This window comes from Erpetoichthys calabaricus, chromosome 17, assembly GCF_900747795.2.
Source record: "Erpetoichthys calabaricus chromosome 17, fErpCal1.3, whole genome shotgun sequence".
NCBI lineage: Eukaryota > Metazoa > Chordata > Cladistia > Polypteriformes > Polypteridae > Erpetoichthys > Erpetoichthys calabaricus.
The window spans coordinates 87,694,391-87,708,112 of record NC_041410.2 but is presented as its reverse complement, the minus strand read 5'-3'; the positions used below and the strand labels follow the sequence as shown (position 1 = coordinate 87,708,112).

At 43.9% G+C, this 13,722-nt stretch overlaps 1 protein-coding gene across 1 annotated transcript in view; it reads left to right on the top strand.

Moving 5' to 3' along the window:
• homer2 (homer scaffold protein 2) overlaps positions 1–13,722 on the top strand; it is a 162,609-nt gene that overhangs the window by 105,880 nt on the left and 43,007 nt on the right. The window contains exons 3-5 of the mRNA XM_028823667.2: positions 352–483; positions 3,815–3,907; positions 12,737–12,873. Coding sequence (XP_028679500.1) covers positions 352–483; positions 3,815–3,907; positions 12,737–12,873 — 362 coding nt within the window. The remainder of the gene's footprint in view (positions 1–351; positions 484–3,814; positions 3,908–12,736; positions 12,874–13,722) is intronic.

Below are 13,722 nucleotides of genomic sequence, written 5' to 3'. Positions count from 1 at the left end.
TGAGTGAGGAGGGCCCCCCCCCCCCCCCTCCCCAAAGAATACATCACCAATCCCACTCAAGGCAAGTGCTGTGCTGAATCGTCTGGGACCGTAACCCCTACTGTGGTCCTATTTTACCCTCTAAAACACACGTAGCTCTAATCTCTCTCTCAAAAACATCCAACGTTACTCCTTAACAATCTCTAGATGATAATGTCTGTTAACAAACAGGTATCACTAACTAAACGGAGGTGAGGTAAGTTCCAACACGTGGTGAGAGGTAGAGCAACTTTTCCTACAATATCTTTGTATTTACTGAATAAATTATTGATACCCTCATTTGTTTTAAATTTTTGTTTTTCTTCTTTTCAGGTAATAATCAACAGTACAATTACGCCCAACATGACCTTCACAAAAACCTCACAGAAGTTTGGCCAGTGGGCAGATAGCCGAGCGAATACAGTATTTGGTCTGGGATTTTCTTCCGAGCAGCAATTAGCAAAGGTAAGTCAAAAACAGCAAAACAACGAATGTGGAGTAGTCTGAAGCATTTTGGTTGGCCATTACTGTTTTGAACTTGAGAGTTCTGCAATTCATGGGTAGTCAAATGGCGTCACTGGGCAGTTTCTCAGCACTGTGGAGGTAAAGGAGGACAACACAGTTAGTGGCTGTGCCCCCTTTTAGACCTTCGGTGGAATTTCATACCTGGGAAGAACCTGGAGGATGACACTCCGATGTGTGTATGTGTATATATATATATATATATATATATATATATATATATATATATAGATATATAGATATATATATATATATAGATATATAGATATATATATATATATAGATATATAGATATATAGATATATATAGAGATATAATAGATATATATATAGATAGATATATATTGTGGTGGTCGCCTGGGGGCTGTGCCCAGTCGTGACACCTGGACGGACCATGAGAGGGCAGCCACCCTGCCTGGTTTGGGGGCCACAGGGTCTGAACATGGAAGCTCAACCCTGTAAGGGCCCATGGCCACCACCAGGGGGCGCCCAGTCGATTGTGGAGTCTCGGACGGTAGCACTTCTGCCACATAGGAAGGTGGTGGCGGAAGGAATACCGAGGACACCCGGAGTGCTTCCGGTTGCTCATGCGGCACTTCTGCCACACCAGGAAGTGTCGCAGGAAGTCCATCAGAGAGCACCTGGAGTACGTCCTGGGGGATATAAAAGGGACCACCTCCCTCCAGTCGGAATCTGCAGTTGGGAGGAAGAGGACAGAGCTTGGTGGAGAGGAATGGAGGCGGTGAAGGACCGTGAGAAGGACTCAAGAGGGTGATTGGTGCAGGGGGCACCGTGTGCTGTGTATGGAACTTTATTGTGAATAAACATGTGCTTTTTGTAGACATGGAGGTGTCTGTCTGTCTGTGTCCGGGGCTGGCTTCCACAAAATATATATATATATATATATATACCGGTATATATAGTGACGACTAGGGGGTGTACCTGCACCCTAAACACAATTGCACCACAATAGTCCCAGTTCAATTAATGTGCTATTAATTTAAACAATACCTTCAGTACAACTGTCTCTCCTTTTTTTCCCACTTACTTTTCTTTTTCTCTCCTTCACACCCAACTCCAACTCTTCCTGAGTCAAATGGAGAGCTCTCTTTTAACTCCTGACCCAGGAGTACTTGCAGTACTTAAGTTACTGCCCCCGGGAAGCACTTCCAGATAAGGTAGGACCACTGTGGTCCTTGTATGGTCAGTATGCAAGAGATCCCCACCCCCAAAATGGCTCCCACAGAACCTGACCACACCTATGCTGCCATGTGGATATCCATACCTGGCCTTGCCAGATGGGATGCTGCCACCAAGTGTTCGGTGGGACGCTCTCTCCATAGCAGGCAGTGTACCTCTGTGTGGACCTTTCCGGCTCCTGAGTGCATCCCGGATGCTGCTCAGTAGTTGTAAGGACAGCTCTTCTGATGTAGCCGCTGTAACATCCTTCTACCTCTACACCAGGTCATGGAATGAAGATATCACTCCCTCCCTGGCCTTCTGTTATCAGGGCCTCTGGCTGGGACATCAGGTCATCTGTCACAATATACAGTTATATCAATATAAATATATTGTGATAATAGCAGACCTTGAGCCAAAAGGAGTGTTGGAGAACCAGCAGACCTCAGTGTGAGAAAGTTAGCCAAAGTAAATAGCATGTGAGGGTGCTAAAACAAGAAAATAAAGCTGCACTTCTAAGCATTCTGCGTTAGTTGTTGGTAGTCAACAAACTGACCGCCTCCTTCCGGTCTCAGCAACTTTTGTATCGCCGATTCCCAGAAGAGGTTGGGTCTTAATGACGTGGACCCAGAAGTGACGTCACTCGCTTTCTGTTTGAGGTTCCCCAGAACTGCTGATAGAAAGAGAGATCGTGTTAACAAGAGTGCTCCCTCTTGGCCCGGGGTGGTCGTGTTTACCTGTACAGAGCCTTAAGAATGCCTTCTAACTGCATGTGCATGACAATATATATCGCTCCACGACTTGGGGGGGGGGGGGGGGGTGCGGGGGGTTATGGGGGGGAATCTGGAACCTCAACCACGTCGTCCCAATTTTTGTCCAGAGATCAAACAAAACACAAAAGAAAACCCTCTTTGGTGTTCTTCCCGTTATGCAGGATAATTAAGGCAACAAAGGCAAGGTTTTTGGTCTGGAGTCGTGTCACTAGCAGAGCTCCGACCTTAGTGTATTGAGAGTAATAACGGAGCCTTCCAGGACGCCTGGAGTTTTTATGGTGGTTGAACCAGAAGGGTTGGGGTCAGTTGCCCTCACTGGGTGGGTTTTCAGTTCCCAGCAGGTTTACCTCGATTGAGCCTCAGAGGAGGTCCTCTGACACCCGTGTGTGACATGATAGATATATATATATATATCATTGTACTCACAGAGATCCAATCTTGGGGCACACATTAGCCGTATGACAAAAGGTGACGTGAGACTGGCTCGTCCCATCCCAGCATTGGGTGGTGTAGCTTGAATATCTTTTTTGTTTCTTTCTCTGTACAGATGCTTTGCACTTTTTTCTTCCATGAAGTAGATAAACACTTTGCAAACAATATTCAATTTTTAGTTATCATTATTATTTTACAGGGTCGCATGCGTTTTCTTGTTCCAAAAAGGGGTTTTTCTCCTTTGAGGTTGGTTTTGGATTGTAGCTCCAGCACATGGCTAATTATACATGTAAATTAGCCATGTGGCGCCACACAGTGGTCCGTGTTGTATATCTGGTGGCAGTACTCATTATATTCTCATTGTGGTCAGATACTGTACTCCTCAAATGAAAATACTGTTCTTATTTATTTATTTTAAACATATGCAGGGTGGAAGGATAAAGTGTTTGGGGTGTGGCATCACGCATGCCCAGAGCAGATTAGCACATGCATGAACCGTTCTGGGCCTGGCTACTACTGCTCTGTGAAATCATCATGGGATGCTGGGAAAAAATGTTTGTCTAAGCCTGCTGCGTGCGAATTTATAGGAAAATATCCAGCAAACAAGGTCACCAGCGAATTTACTGTGAGAAACGCTTTGATGAATATTGCCAATCAGCACTATTAAAGACACAGTCCAAATGTGTAGCTTTCAGTCACCTCCTGCGTTATAATGCATTATTGTAAGTCCCCCGTGTGCTAAAAGATATGAGTGGGAGGCCAGTCGCAGGTCCCTACTGTGCCACTCACTCCTATCCTTCCTGCCAAAGAGCTCTTTAACTGTCAAGACCTGGGGCTAAATGTTTATATTATGTAACGCTGTTTCTGATATTCTTCTTTTTTTTTTTCTAGTTTGCTGAAAAATTTCAGGAAGTTAAAGAGGCAGCAAAACTAGCCAGAGACAAGTCTCAAGAGAAAATTGAAACCTCTAGCAACCATTCGCAGGTATGTCACAGCAGATACCCATAAAAAAAAATGTCAACCAAAAGCAATATTCTAGACCAGTGATGCTATTGCTGCTCTGGTGGGGTCTATATTTGAAGGCTGATGACTATCTAGCCATTAAACCTTTCAGTAACAGAGACATTTTTATCATATGAATAAACTCTACAAGCGTTTCCTATCACACACTTTGCAAATGCCACTCATCAAGAAATTGAGTCTAAATGGAATGGCTGCGGTGGAGAATATTTTAAAGATGTTGCCTAAACTCCGCCTCTTGCCCCTCCTTTCACCAGATGTTCACTATAAACCACACCCTCCATGCTGCGTTTGCCTTTGGCTCCGCCCTACTCTGTTGTTTTACAAAAATCACACCTTTAAGATGCAAGTGAGCAAAAAGAAGAACACTTCACACTCAGCTTTACTCAAGTCATGGGGATGTTTGGATGACAGGCCAACACCACATTCACAGATGTCCTCAGCTAACAGAGCTGTGCTGGCTGGCAAGCTTTTAATTAAATATATTTACATTTATTTGCTTAACAGACATTTTAATCCAAAGTGACTTACAAAAGGTCAACATAGCATCAGTCTGGAGGACAGTTTGGGAACAAGGTGACAAAATTGATTCTCATAAGTGAGGAGCGCCAAACAAAATATAAGTGAGTTAAAATTCCTATCAGCCTGTTTGAAGAATCTTGTTTGATGAATTTTTCTTGAACACATTGAGAGAGACGGAATTCCGAATGGAGGTGGAACAACTCATTCCACCAGCCAGGAGCTCCACAGAAAAAGAGTGGGGATTGAGATCTGATACCACGCAGAGGTGGCATCTCCAGTTGCCTCTCATCAGCAGTCCTGAGTGGCCAAGAAGGAGTATGTGACCTCACAAGTGCCTCCATATACATTTTAGATGTTAAGGTCATATAGGTAAAGTGCTACGTGCTCGTGAATAAGAGAGACGGCCGTCTTCAAAAGGTCAGCAAAGCGGGTGGCAGGTTTACATTTTCACTACCCATAAGGTTCTTAGCTTCATCTTCACCTGTCAGCCACATGGCACACAAATAGGATAAGCGTCCATGAATCCCTGAAGATAATCCGTTGCGTTAAGGCAACCGTCCAGACTGACGTCATAATCGGCTGGATCCTTCGCCTCCTCTCCCTGTAAACCTCGCTGATCCACTGTATTGAACATGTAGGCATTTTAAAACGGCTGCCTTCAAAATCCTAAAATGATCAAATTGGGTGACTGCATATGCCCGCAATTATTATAATAATAATTATATTTATAATGTGCCTGTCGGAGCTAAACGGGTGCAGTACAAAGCATAAAAAAACATTTAAAAATAAAAGTGAAGTTAAGAGTGGTGTCCAGAAGGGGTCAGTGTGAGAGCTGCTGTTTTTAATATTTATGTTACCGTCAATGTGTGAAATTAGGCATCATGTAGAATGCCTAGGAAATCTAAAGAATGACAACGTCAAAGTACGAAACAATTAAAAATTTCAAACATTCCCTGTATCAGCGTGTGCTCCTAACCTCTCTCTAGGCATTCTATGCAAGGCCAAAAGGCAAACCGGCAAGCCATTCTGTATTATACCTAGGAAAAGTATATAGCAAATTAAAGTAACACAGGCATTTCATGCTTTGCCTAAAAACGTTACACATTCTATAGGCCTTCTATACAATACCTGCTTTTCACACATTGATAAATGATTTGGATAAATAAATAACAAGTGGGTTGATTTTGCAGATGATACCAAGATGGATGGATTGGCAGATCATTGAGAATCCGTTAAATCATCTCAGAGAGACTTGGACAGCAGACAGGCTTGGGCAGATTTGTGGACGATGAAATGTAATGTCATTAAATGGAAAGAATTACATGTAGGGAGTAAAAATGTGAGGTTTGAATACACAATGGGGAGTTGGAAAATCGAGAGTACACTGTCAGAAAAACGACCAAAAGTCATCGAGAAGGTTTGGGGCAGCCACCCATTTAATCGATTACAGCTGCGAAAGGTATCAAAAAACAGAGACATGCTCATTCAACCGAGTCCAAAACAGAACTGATCTCCAGGTAGCAAGATGGCAGCTTTAAAGGCCAGTAGCGGAAGTGATGTCATCCCGACCAGAACCAGAAGTGACGGCAGTGGCTACCCCAGAGCCGGGTGGGATTTCCCTAGAATGGTCTGTAAAAGATCGAGAAGGAAAATTAGTGCACTCCGCCACCCCCTGGTCTGGCATGGAACTACCTGTATTTAAGCCCTTTAGCTGTCTCCTAAACACACGTGTGTGACAACACCTTATGGATTTAGGAGTCATGGTGGACTCGACACTATCAACTGCTAGACAGTGTTCACAAGCCATTAAGAAGGCTAACAGAACATCAGGAAATAGAGCGCCTTGATGTGTGGAGTACAAGTCCAAAAGTGTTCTGCTGAAGCTTTATAACACACTGGTGAGGCCTCATCTGGAGTTCTGTGTGCAGTTTTGGTCTCCATGCTACATAAAGAACATAACAGCACAAGAGAAAGTCTAGAGAAGAGTGACAAGGCTGATTCAGGGCTACAGGGGATGAGTTATGAGGAAAAATTAAAAGCTGAGCCTTTACAGTTTGAGCAAAAGAAGATTAAGAGGTGACATGATTGAAGTGTTTAAAATCATGGAGGGAATTAGTCCAGTGGATCGAGATGGTGAAATGAGTTCAAGAACACGGGGACACAGTTGGAAACTTGTTAAAGGGTACATTTCACATAAATGTTAGGAAGTTGTTCCTCACAGAGAAGCACAGGCACCGGAATAAGCGACCAAGTAGTATGGTGGACAGTAGAACGTGTATAAAACTTGACCTGATGTTATTCTGGAGGAAGTAAGGCTGAATGGCCTGTTCTCGTCTAAATCTTTCAGATGTTCGATTGATTACCCTCATCAAGTCATTTAGACTGCCTGTGCTGTGCTTATAAAAAGTATCCACCTGCGGATGTTTTCACATTTATCGTTACACAACATTGAACTCGCAGAAAAGGACTATTTAATGTCAAAGTTGTAAATGAAAATATAAACATAAAGATCTGGGGCCCCCTGAGTCAAACCCCATAGAACTGAAACAAAATAACAAACGCGATGTTAACGCGTATTTCAAGATACGAAAGACTGAAGGCGAGATGGCGGAGGAGCCACTAATGAGGCATGGAAGGTGGAAGAGGTGGGCTCAGGGGACCAGAACCCAGGGCCGTCTTAATAGCATTATAGGCCTCCGGGTAAAGTAGTGCACTGGGACCCCTACCTACACAACCACTCAGCAAGTCGCAACATACATAGATTAGCATGGGGTCCCTATGCTCGTGGGAGACCACAGGCAACTGCCCAGCATGCCCATGCGTTAAGATGACCCTGACCAGAACCCGGAAGTGATGTCATTCGTCTTTGCATCACCAGGGGCCTCATGCATAACGCCGTGTGTAGAATTCGCACTATAACATGGAGAAAGGACAAAAGCGGAAATGTGCTTACGCACAAAAAAATCCAGATGCATAAATCTATGCGTTCGCCAACTTCCACGTTCTTCCGCTCCATAAATCCCGATCAGCGTGAAAAGTAATGCACGTGCACGCGTCTGCTGTCCCGCCCCAACTCCTCCCAGAATTACACCTCTTTGAATATGCAAATCAATATACATAGCCCTTAAGCTCAGTCTTCTGTGAAAAGACAATGGCAAAAGCACGGGGGAAAATAGAAGAATTTCAGCGAATATCAAGTGGAGGCAAAGAAAAACATTCTATTTGTTGGTTTAAACAGTGATATAAACAGCAAAAGGAAGCTGATCGAGTGACAGAGAGTGTTGGAGAAACTCGAAAGCTCAAGTTCACAAAGTCGCACAGTGCCCGAAATAAAAATGAAGTTGTCACATATCAAAGTCGCTGTGAAAAGGCGAGTTGTAGCCCACCGTCTGAGTGTCATATGAAAGCTTATTAGGGTACAGTGAAAAAAAAATAGGCACACAGTGTGAAAAAAGCACGAAATGTCAACTTTAATCTCTAAATTTCCACTTTAATCACGTACTTTATTTTGTCAGTAAAGTAGAACATCATAAACTTCATCTTAAAATCGTTTAATTTACAAGTTTCTCAATCCCATTGTAACTAAAGTAGCAAGTTAAATGCTTTGTTTTGTATCTGATCTTCTATGTGCTCTATGTGTGTGAATCACTACGTGCTTCTTAAACGGGCTTTCTCTTCCTCCGACAGGACACAGAATCCATTACATTTGTGATATTACAGCTCTCTGAATAATTAAAATACTGAGACGTATAAGTGATATCATTTTCATGATGATAGGAATTAAAGCATGTTATTAAACATGGGAACACGGTGGCGCAGTGCTTGTTCATGTCTCATGCAAGAGGCTTGCTGCGCCATGCGTGACCTTTGATGAAATACTTTATTACAGAAGTACTGTCTCTTTCAAACGTACTAACCCCCAATTCCTGTCCTTACTTTTCTTTCTCCAAATACCCAATCGCCACACAATCAGCTATGTAATAGACATGAAGCCATCTGTAAGCTTAGAACGCCGATTCTTCAAAACTTTTAAGGAACATCGAAATATCTTCGTAGTACGTGTTTAATTATTCTATCCTTCCAGCACCAGCATGAACACAGCGCGAGGCAGGAACAATCCGTGAACGGAGGACCAGCAAATTGCTAGTGCTGCAGCACTGTGTCATCACATGTTTAATTATTAACAATATAGATTATATAAATGATGTTAACATTATATCTGTATAATAAACATATTTTACTGCATTTCATCTTAAAAATGATATCGTCATCATATGTAAATATGTGCTTTATAAAGTGGCTCAGGTTGTGTAATATTATAACTGTATCTCAAGTTTACAGTGTGGGCGGCATGGTGGCGCAGTGGTAGCGCTACTGCCTCGCAGTAAGGAGACCTGGGTTCGCTTCCCGGGTTCTCCCTGCATGGAGTTTGCATGTTGTCCCCGTGTCTGCGTGGGTTTCCTCCCACAGTCCAAAGACATGCAGGTTAGGTGCATTGCCGATCCTAAATTGTCCCTAGTGTGTGCTTGGTGTGTGTGTACGTGTGTCCTGTGGTGGGCTGGCGTGCTGCCCAGGGGTTTGTTCCTGCCTTGAGCCCTGTGCTGGTTGGGATTGACTCCAGCAGACCCCCCGTGACCCTGTGTTAGGATATAGCGGGTTGGAAAATGGATGGATGGATGGAGGTGACTGCATAAATAGTCACCTTCTTCACGTCATTCTTTAGCACATACACATTCCATGAGAAGAGTTGGAATCTGTAGTCGGGGACAGGAAAGTCCAAGCTGACCTGCCACCACCGTGACCCTCACCAGGAGATGCAGAAACCCGCATCTAACAACTCTAAAGAGTGTAACAAAAGGATGTGTGGAGAAAGTTCAAAATACAAATTTATAACACCATCGCTATTTCGCTTGTAGGGCCACACGAATCATCTGCCTGTGTGTGAAATGTTGATGTATTATTGTACAGTCTGTACTCCCTAAAGAAAGGTGCTATATATAAACGAATTTGAGGTAATAAGTTTGACAAAATGTCCTCACACAACTAAAAAAGTAAAACAGTTGATTTTCAGGCAGCATGAAATCCTCACGTTTGCTTGTCAGAGAGTCGAGAGCTCAAACTCCGCATTCCTGGGCTGTCGTCGTATTTATTTATTTTTTTTCCTTGGGCCTGCTGTATTCTACTTCAACATTATTTCCCCCGACTCTGTTCTTAGGAAAAACTAAATAAAAATTGGCTGGCTTTGTATTGCTTTTTACCATAGGGAGTAAAAGATTTTAAATTTTTCCGTTCATTGCCATTTATTATTTACGTATATAACACACTTCTTATTGACAAGCTGACAGCGCTGCACGCGTTCACAAATACAATCCAGCGAAAGACAAGACTTCCCTTTGAGAGAGACGGCCAGCGAGTTTCTTAGCGATGCCCAAATGGCTATTGCATGTTAGTGCAAATACTAAAATCTAAATAATTAAAAATGTCCTCTTATTACGTTTCAGGGTCACAAAGGGCTGGAGCCCATTAGGTTTAGGTTTAGGTTTCTTTATTTAGTCACGTTTACACAAGAAAACATGAAATTTGCCTTCTCAGTTGCATCTAATAACAGACAGAATGAAATAAAACAGACAAATAGAAACAAGAAAGGTTAAGGTAAGGCAGTTAGATAATACATATTTACACCAAAAAAAAAGAAAAAGGTTACAGGATATATATCAAAACCTTAAACATTATCTCCGATATTTCTTATTGAAAAGTCATATGGCACTAGGAAGAAAGGAGTTTCTGGAGCGATTTGTGTGAGTTTTCAAAGCGACTCTCCTTCCTGATTTACTGAACTTTAGTTCTACGTGTAATGAATGTCTGTCATTAGAGAGGTAAACAGATAGTTACAGTTATATAGCGCTTTATGTAAGGTGTTTTCCCTCCGCAGAAACTTTATTTTCAGGAACCAATGAGTTCCTGTACGGGTGTAGTCTCTGGACCACTTGCAGACCACTCTGGACCTGGCCACTTCCATGTGTTGTGTTCCCACCACACAAAAGGAGCTGTAACCTTTTATACAAATTATGTGCCTGTGACGATGCGGGTTCTACTCCATGCTCCAGTCTTGCATCTGGGAGCCCTTGAACCCGACACAGTCGGTAATGTCACCGATGAGCTCGGCAGTGAGGCACAACAATGGAGCAAGGGGATGGTGTAAAAGAAAGTGCTTTTATTAAAAACAACAACAAAACAGTATTCAAAATAAAGAAGTGCAGTGCATCACAGTTTCTTCAATTAATAAATAATCCCAATAAAACAGTTGTGAAGTGGAGGTTAAAAATAATAGATAAATCCTTTAAAACAACGAGGTTAAAACAATGCTGGAAGCAGTCCTTTAAAAACACAAAGCCCGGTGTCTTCTTTACCCGGCGGCTCCCCTGCTTCTCCCATCTGGGCCTCGCAACAGGAGACTCGCCCGACCAGCAGCTGACCTTCTCTCTGCTCATCTGGTCTGGAGGCTTCCTGATCCCTGGCTTTGGTTGCGCTCCCCCAGACCGAGACTTGGCTTTCACCCAACAGCCAGGACGTTCACGTTGGGGCTTCTCCTTCCAAGTCTCCCGACTCCCGCTGCCTTCTCGGCCTTACGCGGCCAGCCGATGCTTCTTCCGATCACTCCCGCTCTCTACTAAATGCTCAGCCGGAGCGACCACTTCCAACTGCCCTAGGTGTTGGCCAAATACCCCACTAGGGCTCACTGCCCAGCTGCCTGCCTGCGAGCCTTCGCTTGCTCACTCGCTCATCCACACAAGCATCCAGCATTAATGGCGCCGACGATGAGAAGGCATCTCATGGAGGACCTATAGACGCACACCTGAAATGCGACAATGACAGGCTGAAGACGTCTTTAACACAGGGGTAAACTTTGTGTATACTTTTGACTGAGCTGCAGTGTCCACCCAGTCACACGGACTGTTTTTATGTTAAATGACGGTAAGGCAAAAGCTATCCGCAGTAACCTTTTCACATATTAAGTTGGTCAGCTGCTGCTGTGGTTGCTCATACACGTCTAATCTTTGTTTGTCCTTGTTCCTGCTCTCTCTCCACGCTGTCTCCTGCCACCACCGGCTCTTTTTTTTTTTATTTTCTTTCATTCTCCTCACTAGCTCCTTGCGCTTCTCTTTATAACGGGGACGTGCTTCACCTGTGGCAATCAGCGGCTCCCGGGAACAATTACGGATGTGGACGACTCCTCACCTGTGCACTTAAGCAAGGACCGTTCGCATCACAAATCATCCCAGGAACCACTTCAGCCACACAGCACCACGCCCCCTCGCTAAGCCGTGAGTGCGGCGATTACCGTATTTACGCGTGTATCACACGCACATTTTTTCCCAAAAATTATCATTAGAAAATCGGGTGCGCATCATACACGAGGAAATGTTTTTCTGTAATGTTCACTTCTTCTGCTTGGGCTCTCTCTTTTTCTATCTCTCTCTCTCTCACACGCACGCGATGGAAGAAAGAAAAACTTTCATCATGCAACAAAAACAGAAGGGCATTTCACGGAAAACGTGCCCTAAACGCTTCCTATACAATCACAACGTGCGTCATACATGGGGCAAAATGGTTTACGCGATTTTCTTTGTAAAAATTAGGGTGCGCGAGTAAAAACGGTATTTATTTTAAAAATGGCCTTTATGACATGCGCTGTGGACCCACTATACCACAGTGCCGTGCAAAGAAGGGTGATGCAGAGCAACTGGGGGTTAATGGGGGACCCCCGCATCTTACTGCTTCAAAGCAATCAGAACTTCACAGGGGAGGCTAGTACTTGGATGTGGGGCATTGCACAGGTACCCTAGGGAGGTGCCAAGTGTGAGGAAGGACCACCCGTCCCCAGGTTATTGCTTTGATGCAGTGCATGATGTGCCACATTGGGGATCAGGTATGAAGAGTGATGCAGTGCAGAAGGCGGCATGATCTGGAGTGGGGTGCGGGGGGTGTTTGGGGGGACACCACACCTTATTGCTTTAAAGCAATTGCAACTTCAAAGGGGGGACAACTGCTTGGATGTGGTGCTAACTAGGGAGGTGGCTATGAAGAGTGATATGGTGCCAAGTGTGGTGTGATCGGAAGTTCACGACAGAACCCCCAAAATACCCCCCAGCTTATTATTTCCATGTGGTACATAGTTTTTCTATTCTTATGCATTTCTTGTGAAGACACAGAGGGCAAGATTCACATTCAGGGCGACTACTCTTTTCAACTTTCATTTCTTTTTGACAGGAATCCGGTCGGGAGACTCCATCCACGCAAGCATCCAGTATTAATGGCACCGACGATGAAAAGGCATCTCATGGAGGACCTATAGACGCACACCTGAAAGGCGACAATGACAGGCTGAAGACGTCTTTAACACAGGGGTAAACTTTGTGTATACTTTTGACTGAGCTGCAGTGTCCACCCAGTGACACGGACTGTTTTTATGTTAAATGACGGTAAGGCAAAAGGTATCCGCAGTAACCTTTTCACATATTAAGTTGGTCAGCTGCTGCCGTGGTTGCTCATACACGTCTAATTTTTGTTTGTCCGAGTTGCTGCAACACAGGATCAGATGTGGTGTGGTTCATTGTTGGCATGTTCTGTCACTTCACGTATAAAGAGCAGCACGCTGTTGTCTGTTATTTGTGGGCTAGAGGTGTAGCAGTAGCACAGATCCATCAGCAACTAGCAGCACTTTGCTTCTGCAAAGTGTCACTGAGTAGTTCAAGAATGGCCTGCACGAATATCTGATGAAGAACGATCAGGTCACCTGTCCACATCCACTACTGCTAACAATACCGAACATGCCGGTGATGTAGCTCTGCCAAACCGGAGTGTGAACGTTGGACCAAACATGGTAATTTCCTCCAAGATTATGTCAGAAAATGATGTTCAGGTGAACGCTGTGTTGTTCCTCTATAGATTTTATTTAGATAGATTGCGGATACTTTTTGGCCTACTCTCATAAACCTGAGTTCACATATGAGATTTATGAATGTTCCAAGTAGAATTGCAAGTGGTATTTACTGACTAAACACAACTGGTGACAAAAATATGGAAACATCACCCTGAAGAAGTCAATTAGTAGGGTGAAGACGTCCTTCTGAGAGGACGAGTGCACCAAAACCATCCGGCACCATTTAATATTGGAACCAACCCTCAGTCCTGGACTGCTGGGTCACACACTGTCATGTGTGGTTGGTCTCGGTAGAGTTCTGTATCGCTCTGCT